At 35.7% G+C, this 18,078-nt stretch overlaps 1 protein-coding gene across 1 annotated transcript; it reads right to left on the minus strand.

Moving 5' to 3' along the window:
- Window positions 1-919: 919 nt before the first annotated feature.
- Window positions 920-16,290, minus strand: LOC147382114 (protein transport protein SEC31 homolog B-like). The gene is made up of 23 exons (XM_086427860.1): window positions 15,732-16,290; window positions 14,544-14,598; window positions 14,319-14,441; window positions 12,494-12,590; window positions 12,338-12,374; window positions 12,141-12,246; window positions 11,992-12,049; window positions 11,597-11,694; window positions 11,260-11,379; window positions 9,347-9,389; window positions 8,455-8,579; window positions 8,252-8,379; window positions 7,579-8,131; window positions 7,336-7,428; window positions 6,230-6,415; window positions 5,936-6,146; window positions 3,982-4,097; window positions 3,732-3,899; window positions 2,713-2,832; window positions 2,312-2,597; window positions 1,746-1,984; window positions 1,549-1,647; window positions 920-1,228 (listed from the first exon to the last, which is right to left on the minus strand). The coding sequence occupies exons 1-22, from the start codon at window positions 16,046-16,048 to the stop codon at window positions 1,552-1,554; spliced, it is 3,375 nt and encodes a 1,124-aa protein (XP_086283986.1). The 5' UTR covers window positions 16,049-16,290; the 3' UTR covers window positions 920-1,228; window positions 1,549-1,551.
- Window positions 16,291-18,078: the final 1,788 nt, after the last annotated feature.

Below are 18,078 nucleotides of genomic sequence, written 5' to 3' on the forward strand. Positions count from 1 at the left end.
ATTCTATTTTTGGTAATTAAAAGATATAGGTTGAAATGGGTAGCATTCTTTTGACAAAATCCTAACTAACATTCTAGACAAAGTTGTCTTATATGGCTAAAATGTTTCGGAATGGAATGATTTTTTGTGAGGATCTCTATAGTCCGTAAATCATCCTGATAAAAAATCAGCCAATTCTGAAACTTCTTATCCCATGAAAAGTGGTTACAAGCTAACGGTAAAAATTGACAGTTCACAATTCTTCATCTTATAAACTAATGTTAGAAATTTCATAATTTGCTGATTTTTTGTGGGGATGATTTTCTCATCATAGAGATCATCCTCACAAAAAATCAGCCCATTCTAAAGTTTTTAACCCATATAAGCCAAAATGCTTTGTTGTCTAGGATTTTGTTGAAAGAACGCCACCCGGTTGTAATATCTATTGATACAGCGAGGCTGAACTCCCAATTGTAGTGCCTGGATAGATTTATTTCTTCACAAGAGTACACACGCAAGCTTAGATCTTCTGAAAGAAAATGGTTCCTGATCTCCTACGTGCTTTTGGTCTTGATATTTTTATGTATCTACGCGTGTGAGAGGTCCCTTCCAATTATTCCCTTTACTAGATGAAATTTAAGATAAAACTATTTCCAAGTCCAACCCTAGCAGTTCAATGGTCAGGTTATCCATTACTCACATTTTAAACATAAAACATCCATCATCAAGTGCTAAATCCTTTAAAACATCGCTACTTCATCCTATATTCCTTCTCAGCTAATAAAAGTTTTCATGGAACGAAGGGGAATAATGGTACATGGTCTTCAAGGAGTTTATGATACCAGATCAACCCTTTTACGTGATTCTTAGTCATGATTTGATTTTTTTTTTTCTCGTGTTCATTTGGTCATGTTTGTCCCAAGGCCTTGAGGTAGACCTAGTCCAATAGAACAGCAAAATAAATAAACCAAAACTAATCCCAAAATAGAAACAAATACATAAAGGCTCATGTATTGCAATAATAAAAGAAACTGAAGAAAGAAACCAAAAATAATAGACATCAATAGAAGACCCAAAAAAAAAAAAAAAAAAAAGAGATTCTAAATTCTGAAGGCTCTTTCCAAAATGAAAAATCCAGGAAAGAAAAAAAAAAATGAAAAAAAAGATGTTCTGGCCTTGGCCAATCTTCTCTTCTTTCTTTCTTTCACTCTTTGCTTTGGTTGGTAAATAGGAGAGATGAGAGAGGTTTCTGGAAAAAAAGATTGGTATCGTTAGGGTAGAGAACATATAGATAAAGCATACAGAAGATAAAATATAATATGTTTACTTGCTTAGCAAACACTTGGTAGTAATAAGTATCTGTATACTCATGACTATTCTTAATTCTGTAACGTGCTCCAACACTGTCGCTAAATATAATTTTCCCTTTAATTAGGAAACATTACTCATGAAAAAGAAAAAAAAAACTCTAGGTACCATTCATTACAAGCAAGGATGATGTCATATAACATGTGGATATGAAAAATAACATATTACTGGCCCTGGAAAAGCTCTGCTTGGAATTTTTACCTTCTAATTTAATCTCACATTTTGCCTCGTTTTGATCATTCTCTTGAGGGCCGCAAGCCAGAAGTTACACTCGTCCCACTCACTTGTTGTCAGAAGCACCTGTTCCAGAAAAGAAGAATCAAAAAGGAAAACCAGAATCTTTGAACTAATTCGGGCCTGCCTATGCCCTATTAGGAGCACAATGTCAAGGTGGGTACCTGTATTTGCAAGGCAGTACCAAAATCCCCTATGTCCAAGGCTTGGCAAAGCTGAACAAGCTTATCTGATGCATTCTTAGATATATCCCCACTGTTAAGTTTAGCAAATAAAGCACCAATTTTCCTTGAATTGTCTTCTATTTCCCTCTTTTTAGCTGGATTTGCATGAGAACCTCCAAGTGCTTCTGATGTCTCATTGAAGAGTCTTTTCAAAGTTGCGATGATGGGTCTCTGCTGGGCTGTGGCATTCAACACATAGAAACAGATGCATTAATGTGGTGTAAAAAGAAACAGATGTAGGAGGGGTGACTGAGCAAAACAGAACAGAGTGTGCATGACTAAATTAACAAAACAGAGGCATGTTGGACAATAAATTACATTTGAACCCCTCTCGTGTGTCACATTTCTACTGATCTCCCTTGGATGGACAATGAACCGTTAATTAGGTTTTAAATGATGCTTCTAGTTCATACCAGTGTTCGAAGCATTTTCAGGATTACTTTACAGAATACGTTGGACCAGAATTCAATCAATAAAATTGCACATAAAAAAGGATTTTGATTTACCAGGTACATTTGATGTATCCACGGTCTGCACAGTAGGTGGTGGGGCTGCAGGTGTGGTGGCTGGTGCTGGCTGTGTTGATTGAGTAGGACTAGGTGGTTGCATTGGACCTATTCCAGGTCGTTGAACAAATCCCGAATTACTTGCTGGCATAAAACCCCTTGGTGTTGGGGTAGGTGCTGCAACATGAGGCAACTTCTGGCCAGGAACTGGACCCATGTTAGATGGAACTGAACCAAGTGAAACAGATCCAGGTGATCCAGTTTGATACGTGGTGTTAACAACTCCCTATCGAGCAAACATGAAAGGAAAACCTGTTAGTTTACGAGCTCTCCCAATATCATATATAAAGAAAAGGTTTGAATGATGAATTTGACAATAAAGATATGTATACAATACATACAGGGTATAGCTGAGAACCCAGAGTTGGTTGCTGATATTGCTCCACGTTTCGCAGCACGGGAGGGGTTGCAGGAACAAAAGGCCTTACTGCATGCTGACTAGCATCAGGGGGGAAGTTTGCCTGAAGGAGAAACAAAAATATTAGCCATTCAGATAATGAGCCCATATCTCAAAAGAGAATAACGTCCCCACAATTTATATTTTATCATATAACTAAGTGTCAAATAAAGATACAAGCAACAGCAATAATAATAAAACCTTATCCGAAACTTTGGGGTTGGCTAAACAAAACTTGTTCCTCCATTCCACTGTGTCCAGCCAAGTCTTATGTTATTTTAACTTCTCACTAATGACCAAAGTTCAGTAATATTTTTCTGGAATGTCACATTGCTCTGAACAAAGGTAGCTATGTTGTACAAAGCCAAAATACTCCATTCTTTCACAAAATCAGTAATATAATTCCATCTGATCAAGATAAACAAGCACACCTAACTTTTCTCACCTTAAGATAAACCAGACTAATTAGTAGATAAACAATTTGAGTAAGAAACACTAGATTCTATGTAAAACCCAGTTAGTCTTGAAGGTTCTAAAAAAGAATGTGGACTGAAGTAGTGAATAGTGATTAGCAGGTTTTTTTTTCCGCAGAGGGCGGGGAAGCAAGTTAGTGGGTGAAACTGGGTTTTGAACCCAGATATTGGTATCGACATTCACAAAGCTTATCAACTTAGCTAAGTTGGGAAATTCTAGTCAGAGCAGATAAAAATGACATCGAGAAGAATTGAATGGAGGAACAAAATTCACTCATGATTTTTAAATTAACAGGATTAGGTCTTGATGACGGTGAATTTTTTATATATATATAATGACAAAAGTCAGACAGGGTCTTATTGACTATTGAGTAGCACAGTCATCACAGAAGAATGAGAGAGGCATGAGGTCAATTACGAAGAAGGTACTGAGAAGATATGGTAGATCAGTAATTTTCGCAAGGGCAATGGGCTCAATGATGAGAAATACCTTGGGAATCTGAGGTGCTGCCTGTGGAGGAAGAAATATCTGGGGTTGTGCTGCCTGATAGGGAGGAGTAACATATCCTCCCCCTCCCCCTCCCCCATATGAAGTATTAAATGGCTGTTGATAAGTTTCACCATAAGAACTACCAGTAGTGCTCTGATGTGGTTGTGCCTGGTATTGAAGATTTAGAAAATGATACAAGGTTAGAAATCACGCCATTTACAACAAATCATTAAATCCTGGAAGAGTGTACCTGATAATAAGGCTGAGGGGCATTGACCATGTCAAAACTAGGTTGATTTGAGCCAAACACAGATTCTGTTTGTAGCTGGGTGTTTTCAACAAGTGAAGTCTTAGGTGCTTCAGTCTCTGCAAAGAAGTGTGTCATAATCATGTATACTGATGTAAATCATGATACAACTGAAACCTAATCTACTTTTACCAACTATACATTAAATCCAAGTATGTGTCACTCTTCCAACAACGACACATATATAACCAACCAAAATCCAAAATGTGCTAAAACACTGCTTAAAAAATAAAATTAAAATACAAAAGCAATTCTACATTTTATGACAAGGAATGAGTCAGAATGTCACTCCAGATACTTGCTCACAAAGATCAATTACGAAAAAGGATATTTAAAATGAAAAATGTTCCATGTATAGGCCTTCTTGAAGATTAACAATTTCATAAAATCTAAGAATCGTAATTTCCATAAAACGACCACCACGTGAGGAAAGATAGCCCCTCTCCATATTTCACAAAATGTTCAGTGATGTAATAATAGGCTACTATTAGCTAATATCAACAAAGACATCTCTTACCCCCATACTATATATATATATATATATCTTCTTATATTACATTTCCAGTTTTCTCTTTCTATTATTCATCTAAAAGGCATGCTCACAAGGTTTACATCCTCAATATTGAGGTCGTTGAAGCATCTCACCACACTCCATAATAAAAAAAAATGGAGTTTGCTAACGAGGCTCCCAGTTTGGAGTAGGGTGAACTTGGTAACCATGTTTTTAATTTTTATGGCCAGCACAATTTTGATGTCTAACATACTAACAGCTTGGGAAAAGATAGATGGACATGGACTGATACATGTGTTTTCTAACACTGCTTACGGCTAATTGATGTATCCAACTGATCACACCAGAATGATTACAATTTCTTTTTTTGACAAGTAAAATAACCGATCACAATTTACAATAAAAAAGAACGGAAGATAGTGACAGGTGCAGTTTAGTTGGTAAATTCTTTGGGTGATGATACCAGAGACCTGGTTTCAAATCCAAACAGCATCGAGTTACCGAACTTAATAAAAACAGGCTTACCAATCTTAAAAAACAAAAGAACAAGAAAAAGAACAGAAGCTAGTGCGTCCAACAGACCATATCAGAACTGATTTAAAGCAAAGGACGATAATGCTAAACAAAACTCAGTAAGCAATGTAAACAAACCAATGGTCATAACCTCACTCTATATATATTTAGTCATTTTTTGATAAACTATGTATCTGAGACTTTGAAGTGAACAATCTCCAAAAACTATAAAGTGAGATGCCATGATTCATGCATAAAGTGGCACTTTATATCAAGGTTTTTGAGGCTGATGTGACAGTTTTCCCATTAGCTTGGTAATTATCAAGGTTTTTCCAGGAAATCTGTATTTCTGTTTTGGGTATTGTGTATTAGTGGTGCAAAGTCTTAGTACAGTTCAGGGGTGTATTTTTTGGGAAGATTTTTTTCTTCAATGGACTAATTCCTAAAGTTGCACACCAGACCCCACGAGTTTCCTGACGTGCTATAAGTAGATAATACTTAGTTTTTAAAGATGTAAGTTTTAGGCCATAACCCAAAAGGGTCTGTCGTGCTGTGCTCAGTTGGTCATCTTGACCACTTTATTTATAAAGTTAGCATTTACCTATTAAAAAAAAAAAGTAGATAAAGACTGAGTTATAATATCAGATATATTTATATTTCACCAAGGATATAAATTGGTATTTACCATGCACCATGAACCACTGATCCACATTCATACATTCTGAGATGAACAAGAAAAAATAACACTTAAACCACCAAATTGTTGCTAGTTAGAGGAATTTATCTGATTGATGCCTCTCTTGATCACCAAGGTACTAGTGCAAAAACCGAAACAAAAAAGACATACAAAGTAACTTTCTAAAGAAATACCACCTTGTGCACAGAGAGATATACGATCTCGTAAGATGGCAAGCTCATGAGACGGTTCTTCAGACCCCAAAAAATTTAAGTACTCCATTGCTGTTGTCAAAAGCCCTTGACTTGCAAGTAGTTCAGCATAGTTCTCAAAAAGCTTGGACAAAGATGCGCTAAATCGCTTCTGCCCAGTTGCCAATGCAAGGGCAATAGTCTTTTCCATTAAGTCCTACAGAAATAGATGAGGTTGTCAGTTGGCTAACTGGGCAGATAAATACATTTCAACTAACTTTCTTAGAGTTAAAGGTCCACCTGAAGAATATCAACATAGCTTCTCCCTTCATGCTCAGGCTGCAGACTTCGTGCCCAAATTTCCACCGTTTTGTCGATATTTCCAGCACAGATATAGCAGAATGTGGCAGCTAGTGTGTTACCGACGGCCATGAGTCTCGAAGCAAGACTATCACAGAGCACAGTCCATTCCTTTCTCTCTGCAAACTGTCAGAGAGACGGTAAAAACAAGCAATAAGTTGTAGCATTTCAGCCACAAGCTATACCTGTGCTCAGTTGCAATAAGATCATGGTGACAAAGTTGGGAAGGGAAAAATTCGGAAAGTAGGAAAAGAATTGGGACAATAGAAACAATAGAAAAGTACTATTGATTGGAGAGAATATAATAACATATAGTTCATATGTTTAACATAAAACAGAACATAATATTACTCAAAATTACTAAATTTCATATTATAAAAATGTATTTTTTATATTAAACATAATATAAAACTGTAGTTTTCAAAACTTTGCTAATAAGTCAGGATTAAATCTCCAATTGAAAGAGTCACAAATTAACTGCAACATTTCAAAAAGCTGCCGATTTTTGTCACTATGAATATGATAGATGTACAGAAATTCTAAGATACATTACCGTTGCTCCACTAATAATAATTTATTTTTCTCAGTCATTATTAATACATTATTGTTGTTGTTGTTGTTGTGGGGAGTGATCTCCTCACTTGAGTGAAAGAGTCCCCTCACTCAAGGGAGTGATAGAGTTACTCATCAAGAAAGAAAGAAAAAAAAGGGAGTGACGGAGTTGGAATGAAACCCTCAACCTCGCAATAACACCTCAAATCAATCAAGTTATGACCTATCAGTCTCTAATTAATCATAAACAGATGACAATACATAATAAAGGAGGAAAGAAAAGCTTGCTAGTGACCAATGATGGAGCAGTCTCACTTGAAAAAAAAAAAAAAAAACAAACACAATATCCAAATAAGTTACACACAATGCCCAAAAGTAGTCAATTATCATCTACATAGAGATCTTTTCCAAGCCATAAATATTCCAGCCCTGAAAGTAGAGTTAAAGTACTCACATTAATCATAGTTCTATTTCTTATTGGTTGAACAACTTACAGTGCAGAAAAGAGCAAGTGTTTCTTTCCAGGAGTTCAGGGGCCTGGTGTTCACGAGACTCATGAGATCACTGTTCACCAGTGCAGATACAACCTGAACATGCATAAATCCTAATCTTATAAGAGAAACTCTATAAAAAGGTTAAGATCATGTTATATTTTACAAATACAAAGATTAATTTACAATTATAGATAAATTGCCTCCTTGTTTTCGAAAGAAAAGAAGAGAAAAAATTCCAGCTACCTTTAAGTAAGAGGAATGACTATTTTTCAGGAACTGATCGCGCGTACTCTCCCATAAGGAAGCACCACCCACATGAGCAATAACTAAAGCATCGGCCATTCTATTAGCAGATATGCACTTCGAAACTGCGCCCTTGTAGTCTCCAACAACTAAAGCGTGTTGAATGCTCTCATCAATTGATGAGGTAGCAATCTCACCCTGTCCATCTAATTCTTGTTGCATTTGTTCCCCTTTAGGCATATCACCATGTTCAACGACAAAGTTATCACCAGAATGGAGCAGAGAGGGATCAGCTTTAGGACTTTGAAGATTGTTGAAGAAATCTTCTCCATTATCTGTAGGGAATATACTAGCTTCTTTATCCCCAGCTGATCCTGTTTTATTTTCTATCCCTTCATCAAGACTAACACCATTTATTTCTTGGGAAAGCACATCTTGTACAGTATCATCCAGTGCACTGAAGCCTAAGTGGGTGAGTAGCTTTGTCCTTGCTGTCCCTTCTTCTTCAAACATAACCCTAAGGAAGCCCCAGGTTTCTCTTTCATCATCAGATCTAACCAATACAACACAAAATGGACAAATGCCATGTAAAGAGTTAGTTAAATTATTGAAATGTAATTAAAAATATGAACCATTTAATTTAAACTTGTGCCCAATTAAGAGGATGACCTACTTGGACTCTTGAGATTTTCTATCACATAAAACCCTTAGCGAAGATTTTTCCCCATTTTGTATTGCAGCTTCGAATTCAGTGGAGCGGTTCACCAAATTGTTTTCGGTAACTAAGTTATGAACAGAAACCTAGAAAAGGAGAGGAAATGAACCATTCAGCTCCATGGAGGCAAATCAAAGCAGCAGAACAGCCACTAGGCATACCTCAGAAATTCCAGTTGTAGTACCCGCTGCTGATTGACTACTAGGGTGAAATGAGACTAGCTTGCCTCCAAAACCAAAAGATGCACCCACTGGACATTTCGACCACTTAGGAGCTCTTAAATTTGCTGCAAAGAGAAGATAAAATAAACAAAACTAAGATGAAACACAAATATAAATTTATAAGGGAATATCTACTACAGAAAACAAGCAGAAAGAAGATAGAAGGGATAAAAGAGATGAAAATCTTGAAAATTCTTCTGGTCCCAAGTGATGTTTATCCCCCTAGTCCCTATATATAGTTTGGGGTAGAACTTCGGCAAAAAACTAGGAATTTCCAAAAACTACCAAAACTTTTACTTAACCCTAGAAAACAACACCCCCAAATACAGACTTTCATTCTAGTAACTGAACAAACTAAGGTTTAGCCCAAACTTTTCTTATTACAAGCTACTTGGTCAAACTTGTATCACTCAGATGGTATATATATAAGTTCACACCACAATTTCAAATAAGAAATTGCAACTATTTAGGCACATTAATCGCCTTTAGATGGCATCTAAACATTGCTGATGGATAACACTCACAGAAACATATTTCAAAAAATTCACTTGATAAGATGGATTATGCAACCATCGATTCAATTAAGGCAACTTGAGAATCCTGCATATACAATCTTAAACATGCAAGGCACACAACTATACAAGTACTAACCAATGATACCTATTAACATGATTAGTTAAACCTAAGGAAAAATGCATCACGTTTTTCAAAAAAGCAACAGCAGTGGAAAAAGAGAGTGACTGACAGTTTTTAATTAAAACATATATGGCTAAACTAATGCATTGAATGGAAAAATAGAAATTATAATCCTTATTAGATGAAAATAAGTTACCTGCACCAAAGTTAGCCTCTCCGGCAGCCAATCTGCTGCAACCCTGTACCAAGAATGAGATCATCATTGAATATGCTTTCAGCAAATATAACAAAAGCTATTATCTTTTTTCTCTTTTCAGATCAGGTTTAGAAGTTGGCCATCCCCCTGGTGTTTTAAGAGGCCAGTACACTTGGCATGTGTTGGAAGGGGTAACTCAAGTGTCTGTGGGAAGTCAGACTAAGTCTGGATACCCATGTATCAAAAATAGATAAATAAATAAAAATAACCCTATGTCATATGAGCCAAACCAGACTGGCCCATCCGAACAGTTGGCTTAGGATCCAAGTCCCAAGCCTGGCCACGCCAGACATTACTAGCAAACCCAGGCGAGCTTAGCAATTTGTATTAGTCCAGCTGGGTCCGACACAACTAGGGATGACAGCAAGAAATACTCAGTTTTAAATGATTTTCTGGGTATTCATTCCGAAAAATAGGATCAGATTCCAAAAGTATGAGGCATAATAAGTAATGGTAATGAATCTGAGTAGCTAACAACAAGAATTTGAAAACAGAAAAAACTTGATCAATTTCCTCTGGGAAACAAATGTTTTAGTTGTCATTATTTAAACTAAAATATCTTATTTTTAAACTGGGATTAGAGTGAGAAAAGCAAAAAAAGAAAGGACAAGAAATTAATTTTTAAGTATAAAGACCTATAATTACCACCACAAGCATATGCAAGTGAGAAGTAAGACTATAAACAGGGCATTAAAAAAACATGTTGAAGGGGAAGAATGAGCCATTTTAAGGTCTCAGTGGATGGAACATACGTTCTGAGCATTTTTTATTTTCATTTTAAAGGTAATTTTGCAGACACTTTGGCTCAAGTCAAGGCAAGCTCAAGAGGCTACCACTCTTTTTTTTTTTAGAACAATTTTGTAGGTAAATTGTCAAATTGGGAGAGAGGAGGCGGGTTATGGCCCATATGATCCTTTTCCCAAATGAGAAAGAGAAGTTGAAGTGAGACCAACCCTAAAAAATGACGGGACAAAGTGAAAATACAATGAAATCTAAATTCTAATTCACATGATCATACGTTTTGTTGAAATTTATCTTACAAACCACTCCTTGAACATCTGATCTAGACCTATAAGATGCTTTCATTGGCTATCACTACACCATCCAAAATTTGTCTTCCCTTCAGAAAAGGCTCTACTGAAAGCTAATGATAGATCAACACAACCAATTTGATCCTTGATAATAACATGTTGGCAATGATTTTATAGGTTGCACCTACCAAGCTGAATGGCCTCCAGTTCCAAAAATAAAAAAGGTAACTTGATCACATTAACAAAAAGCTTAATCTTGGCTAACTTAAGCTAGCATTCATCAAACCTGTGTTTTTGACATTAATGGTCTCAACTTGGCGGAGCAGTAGACTAGGTGTCACAAGTTGAGACTTTGACTATAGATATTCATCATTTTTTTTTCTTTTATAATGATGTCAACCAGTTTCTCATATAATCCCGAGGTAACACCCTAATCTAGCCACTTTAAACCAATCTGCTAGATAAACTGTGCAGATGCGATAGGATCTCGAGATATTCAAATATGGTTCTTTTATAGCGAAAAAATCAAATATAATAGAAAGCATCACAATAAATAACCAGGGATTATCGTAAGACATGCACAAGCAGCTCCCAACTTGATGACTTATGGCAAACATGGAAGAATAAAGTAGGCCTTTACCACTAAGTGTTTTAGCCATCAATAGCCAAAAATGCGATGAACTTTTTTATGTTGGTTCAATATGACATTAACTCTAAGCTTATACAAATAATTATGCTTTTTGAACAAAAGAATGCCCTGGGGAAGCCTTATAAAGCAGGTTTTCCTAATAGGGGCTAAAGTAAAATATAAAGCAGCCATACCTCGATGTTATAAATGCCAATTTTCCCATCAAATGAAGAAGCTGATATCAACCCAGGGATCTTTGGATACCAGTGGATATCGAAATTCCAGTTGGTTCCAACTGGTAATTCGCAGACAATCTGCACCAAATTGAATAACAAAAAACATTGTTGGATTTATAAAGGTAAAGCAATTCTAAACAATTACAACAAACTATCAATATCTCTACAAAAAAGAGGGCTGACAGCAAGACAAAACAAAACGATCAATGCTCCAAAAGAATGCAGAAGCCAATAAACTTTTTTTTTTTAATGGTTTAGCCAATTAGCATATTTCCCTACTTAAAAAAACCCCTACCTCTCCAGTAACTGTATCCCAGCAAATAGTCCGATTATCTTTTGCACAAGTAAGCAAGAAAGAGCTGTCAATAGGACACCATGACATTGCGATGACACCTGATACGAAAGATAAAGATAAAACAGCTAACAACTATAAATATATCATCAATAAGAGTAATGTTTTTCATTTAGCACCTAAAACATGTAAGATGAGGAATAATGCTGCAACAGTAAGAACAACCAACTTGCAGAGAGAGAGAGAGAGAGTATCAGACCAACTTATTTAAATGGAAAAGAAATAGCTACTAAAATATATTGAACTGCTATATCATAAACACCTCTCCAGATCATAAACCATCAGTTCAAAATAACAAGTCTAAAATGAAGGGCAAATGAATTACTGCAGTCCCAGACCTTTATTGTGACCAACAAACTCTTTCACTGGTGATATCGTGTTCCTCACATCCCAGAGCTGTGTATAAATATAATTGCCAATTAGTGAACTTAACATGCTCATTAAACTAACACCCAAACAGAAAAAGAATATCTCAAAAAGAGATTACTCTTAGAGAAGGTGAATTATCATCATCAGATGCAACAATGAGTTGGGTGGCGACATCGGGATTCCACTGCAAAACTGAGCACCGTCTTCGATTTGAATCCGAAAAACTGACAGCAAACAAAAATCAAATCATGTAATTATAGACAGCACGATGCATAAGTGTCCACAGCATTTCACAGTTGTGAGGAAGTAACTTGCCTAATCACTGGTTTTTGTCGCCTTAAGTCCCAAACCACTGAAAAAAAGTCAAAAGCACCACCATTTTCAGTATAAACAGAAAACGTGCAAAGCTGGATAGGTTTATCAAAATACTGGAATATACACTAAAAAGGAAAATATATTTTCCTTCCTCACCTGTTGTTCCACTATAAGAAGTGGACGCTAATATATGTTGGACTTTGTGGTTCCATGATAAGAAAGAAACTTCACCCTGAGCACCAGAACCAGTACTCTGCACAAAGTGCACCCAAAGCATCCATCAACTGAAGATAACAAACCAGTAATGGTACCCAAAGTGCAAACATGAAAACTAGGTAGGTACTTCCTCCATTTTCAGTATGGATCATATTCAGACATACTCAACGACACAATGGTCATTAGAGATAGTTAACTTCATTACTATTATAAACTTGCATGCGGCAATGTGTGTTTATAAGGTAGCCACTTGACATGGTAAGCACTATCTAACAATGACAGAGCACATTTCTTGGAGATCTTGGGTCTCCTTTATCTTTGGTCTAAGCAGAACATAGAATTCGCGGGGATTACTTTTGATGATTTTGTTTTTAGATGGAATTCTTTTTGTAATCACTAATACTGTAGCTCTTCGTTTTCTTGTTATCCCTTGTGAGGCTCTCTCGGCCTCTTTGTAAACTCTTTTTCTCGTTCTCAATATATTACACTTATAAAAAAAAATGACAGAGCACATTTCAGTGTTCATTGTCTTGTCAACATGTTTTGACACATATATGGGTATCAAGATATCTCGATACACATCTTAATATGCATGGCAGAGTCACCCTTTACAAGAAGTATGAGGAGACAGCAGAACATCCTCTTTATTCCTTGCTCCTTGGCTCAGGAGATTTGATTGAGTGGTTGGGTGTTTTCCTCAATCAATCCAAGCTTTGATCCATTCCTGGTTACAATGTGGGCATGGTTTTTCTTTCTTCAAAGCGATTACTACGGAGTCTCAACCCGTTAGCCATTTGTTGAGGATTATGGAAAAAAAGGACTAGAGCATTCCCTGCAGGATTTAGTTTTATCCATTTTGGATCTGTTCTTTTTTTATGTAAAGTGTTCAAGGAATTTGGGAGAGTGTTTGTGATGATTTTGTGGGGAGATGAGATTGGGTTTGTAACCTGGAAGAAGTGTAATAGGTGTGGGTGGTTTATGGGAGTTGGTCTAGCTGTTGTTTTGGGTTGGTTATCTTGACCGACCTTTCTTTGTAATGCCAATCTGATTCTGCTCGTTAAAAAATAATTATTTAGAACAAAATTAAATAAGACAACTGCGTTCCATCCTCCATACACTAGTTTATTAAGTCAGTTAAAACAAAAAGAATTTTTTGATAATCTACCTTTTAAATCTATTGATATTTATCTAGTTATTAAGAATTTAAATGGTTTATGGCAACACTTTCATTAACTTTACGGATTTTATTTATTTATTATTCATTTTAAATAATATTGTTGAAGAAAACTAAAATATTGCATTATAGCACGTGTAGTGACGTGTATGCTTTTGGCTCCTCAAGGGCACTGTGTCCGGCACAATAGTTGTTTGGGACTTTGACAACATGTCTACGTCATTGTTATGTATGATCAGAGATAAGTACTGATGTAGTAATTAAATTCGGAAGTTCTAACATCACCTAGTGGTGCATTGAAAATGTAGTCAGTAGGCTGGGAAGACGATTTGAATTTTGTTTATGTTGCTGATTGTTATTTTGGGCTTAATTCTAATATGAGGTCCGGAAAGGTTTGCTTGCTTGGGATTTGAGACTTGAGTCAGTACTCCTAAAGGTCTTGCTGATTTCATGTGAAATGATGATAAATGCATCAGATGATGTTTTTCACTAGCCGGAAGAGTTAAAATTTGAAATTATAGATGATTGTGGTAGAGTGTCCCTAATTCTCCTACAACACAACATGCATAGTTTCAGTTGATGTCAATATACCTTGAGAGATGGAAAGTGAGTAGGCTCTGCTGGATTTGCCAGATCCCAGATGCAGATTTCTCCTCCATCAGCCCCAGATGCAAGTAGATTTGGCGAATTAATGTTAAATTCCAAACCACGAACCTGTATTAGTTTTCCAAGGAAAAAGTTACCCAACGAAATCCAAGAGATGAAAGAGTAGTGCAGGAGAAGCCTGAGAAAATAAAAGAAGAAAAGGAAGCTTACAGCTCCAGTATGCTTCTGAAGACGTCCAACAAGAGCACCTTCAATTTCCTCTGAACTGCAAAAATAATAACAGTCGCTAGTCGTAAATAAAAGCAAGAGTTTTGAAATATAGATAGTGCAACAAATAAATTTTATCAAAATACAGTCGACTGGGGGGTTGGAACAATCTATATAATAAAACACAACGGTTCTCTTCCCAATGTTTATCCCCCATATGTAGGGGTTGGGGTTTTATCACCCCATGAATCTCGAGGACAACTCTACACTTTATTGTCTTTTTCTCTTCTCCCCTTTCTAGGAATACCCCTTCAACTTTATTCTCTTTCCTCTTATCCCCTTTTTTCAATAATACCCTCCAATTTGATTGCCTTACCCTTCTACTCCTTTTCCAATAACACCCCTCCAACTTTATTGTCTTTCCTCTTTTACCTCCCTAACCCCAAAGAGGATAATTGTGCCATAGGCACGGGTACTCTCTAGTTTTATACAAAATTAGGATTTATCTAACAGTCCTAGTTAAAAGGAAAGGGCAAGTAAAAGGCCCCAAAAGGGAAAAAGGAGATAAAAAAAGAATGTGGATTGAGGTAGTGAGAGAAGAATTAAGGATTCCTGAATTAAAGGTAGATATGACGAATTGAATAGAGGAACAAAGATACGTTGAGACAATCGCAGACTTTTATGATGGAGCTTTGATTAATTTGATCATATAGAATCAACATTTTAGTTTTCCATGATATGGGGAAATGAGAACCAAAAATGGTTGTCAACTGCCACAGCTGAATTTGAGAAAAATTTCTTTCTACGGTTTTCAGGCTAAAGTTCGGATAAGTCCTAATCATCACCAACATTTGAGACAAAAATCTCACCTAAGCACACCAACACATTGAAAATTGCCAATTATATGGCAATTCTGATAAACAACTGATCACGTCGAACACATACAATTCAAAAGGAGAATCACATCAGACATCACAGTACAATTCGACTATTTAAGATGATCTAATCTGAACAATATATATATATATATATATATATATATATATATATATATATATAAATGATGGTATTATTAAGTTCAATTACAAGATGGGATCACTGGTTAGATTTGAATTTTTAACTTTTCTAACAAAATTAGTTAATAACTATATGAATCGAATTGAATATTCGAATCAAAGCACTTTTAAGTACCGAATGAGAGTGAGAGGATTCCAGATGTTGATTCCACCATCAACGAGACCTCCAGCGATGAGTCCAAGCGAGAATTCTTCGGTTCCAGATCCAGTTTTCCCCCAAGAGAGTCGATTGAACCTCTCAGTACTCGGGGATTCTCCAACAACAGGAAGTTCAGGATCATCAGATTGGAAATCAAGCTTAAAGATTTCGAGATTGGCTGAAGAACTAAATGACAGATCTACAGCTCCTGCCATGGTCCCTGCAGCAAGATAAGGAGAATCTGGCGCGAAGGCCACTGAAGCTGATCTGCTGACGCCCTTGATGCACGCCATAGCTGCTGAGAGAGAGAGAGAGATCCACACCTCGTCGCAGAGAGCTAATTTGGGGTAGATCTGCAGATCGAAACCCTCCTTCTTTTAAGTTAATTATGGTGAAATATAGGGTTTCTTCTGTTCTTTGAAATTCAATCGAAGAGAGGAGAGAGGAGAGATTTCGATCGAGACAGAAAAAAAAAATTAAAATTAAAATTGGAAATGGAAGGAAGAAACTATAATAAAACAGAAAAAGGTCTTCTAACATTGACAATTTTTAATTTTCCATTTTATGTCTTCTTGAGTTTCGCAGTTCGCACGTTTCGTTATCGTTACGTTAAGAGAGTTGCTGTTGCCACACCAACTTTTACTAACGCCACACCTACTGTGGTGATTTACATAAGAGTAGGTGTGGCATTATTAAAATTTGGTGTGGTAATATGAGCTCCCTACATTAATAAGAGGAAAATGTTAGGAAAATTACTTAATAGACCCTGATGTAGGGATTCGTTTTTAAATTAGTCTATAAGTTTTTGGCGGTAGCTTGATAATTCATTTAATAAATTTTTTATTTCTTAATGGTCCCTCATTATTGGGAAATTCACTGCTTATTTAATTATCGTAGAACTCACCACTTTTATCTATTGTCGAATTCATAATTTTTATTATTGAACTCATCACTTTTTATTTATTTTCAAGTTCACAACTTTTATTGTTGAGTTCACCACATTTTATTTATTGTCGAACTCGGTACTGGTAAAATTCACCCATTTTCAATTTTTCAGTTTTTTCTGGCTAAAATACGTGAAAAAATCAACTAAAAACTTGAGATAATGACTTGTTTAGATGATTTCAGACCAAAAGAACTATTCTTAATCAATTTTTATAGAAAAATAAAGAAAAAAGTGAAAACATCCTAATTTCTTATAAATGTTTGAAAAAAATCCTTGAAAATAACTTCTTCTTCCTTCTTAAATCCTTTCCGATGGAATAAAATCTTCGAAACTCAATTGAGATGTCGAAAATTTAATTTTTTGGATGAAAACAGTGAATTTGAACGGTTAAATCATTCAATCGTCAGAAAATGTGAGAAATAGGGTTTAAGGACTGATTAGAAATAATTTTTTTTTATTAAATAGAAAACTTAGGGATTATTTAGAAAGAAATTCCTCCTCCAAGGTCGTTTAAGTAATTTTCTCAAAAATATTTTGTAGAGTGTGAATTAGTCAATTAGACATGTTCAAGTATGTTTTTATGAATAATTTGACATGCCCCTTTAACTCTTCAAATTGATAATATACCCCTTGACTTCAATCTTTTTTAATAGACTAATGAAAATGATCTAAATGAACCTTATCCTCAGCCTTTAGTTAAAAAAATCCTTGATTTTGTTGCTTCCCAAAATATGTCATCTCCAACTTCTTTGTAATTAATGAGCTTGCAATAGGGACTTCTTTGTAAATGCACCCTGACTTTTGGGCAGTAGCTTAACAACCTAATTATATCTTCCTTTCTTAATGTCCCATCCCCTGTAAAATGTGAAACTCAAATCATTCAGATCGACTATTCAAATCGTCAATCACCATAATTAATGTTTTTGGAGACCATTTTTGCCATGCTAGAAAGATAAGGACGCGTGTCCTTGAATATTGGGTGGGTCCAGAGATAAAATACCGAGCTAATAATAGTAGAAGCATAAAATTGACACAGATCAAAATGAGAATTTACTAAAATGCAATTTAACATCTTAACAAAGTGGAAAACAATGAGTAGAATAACATTTTCCTCACCTAGTTAGCTCGGTGTTAACCAATGAGGACATTGAATGAAAGGAATAATGAAGATGATTAATGACCAAGATGGCCTAAGTAAAATATGAGTTGGATTTAACAGCCTAAAGGTATGGATCAGATCGATAAGACAATTGTTCGGACTGAAGACGTATATCCAAAGAAAACAAAGAATTAAATGTGACCTGAGTTCTCCAATGCGTCAAATCTTTTATTTAATGCTATATTTAATAGTACTTATAAGATATGAAGTGGGTGTGA

Source organism: Akebia trifoliata, chromosome 16 (assembly GCF_017979445.1).
Source record: "Akebia trifoliata isolate Shusen 1 chromosome 16, ASM1797944v1, whole genome shotgun sequence".
NCBI classification, from domain to species: Eukaryota; Viridiplantae; Streptophyta; class Magnoliopsida; order Ranunculales; family Lardizabalaceae; genus Akebia; species Akebia trifoliata.

What these genes read in the sequence shown, in the direction of transcription:
- LOC147382114 (XM_086427860.1), bottom strand. Translation starts at nt 16,048, where the DNA reads ATGGCGTGCATCAAGGGCGTCAGCAGATCAGCTTCAGTGGCCTTCGCG. An exon ending in CTCACTTTCCATCTCTCAAG is followed by an intron (nt 12,591 to 14,318) that starts GTATATTGACAT and finishes CACTTTGTGCAG; the next exon opens with AGTACTGGTTCTGGTGCTCA. An exon ending in GCTATGTTGATATTCTTCAG is followed by an intron (nt 6,147 to 6,229) that starts GTGGACCTTTAA and finishes CTATTTCTGTAG; the next exon opens with GACTTAATGGAAAAGACTAT.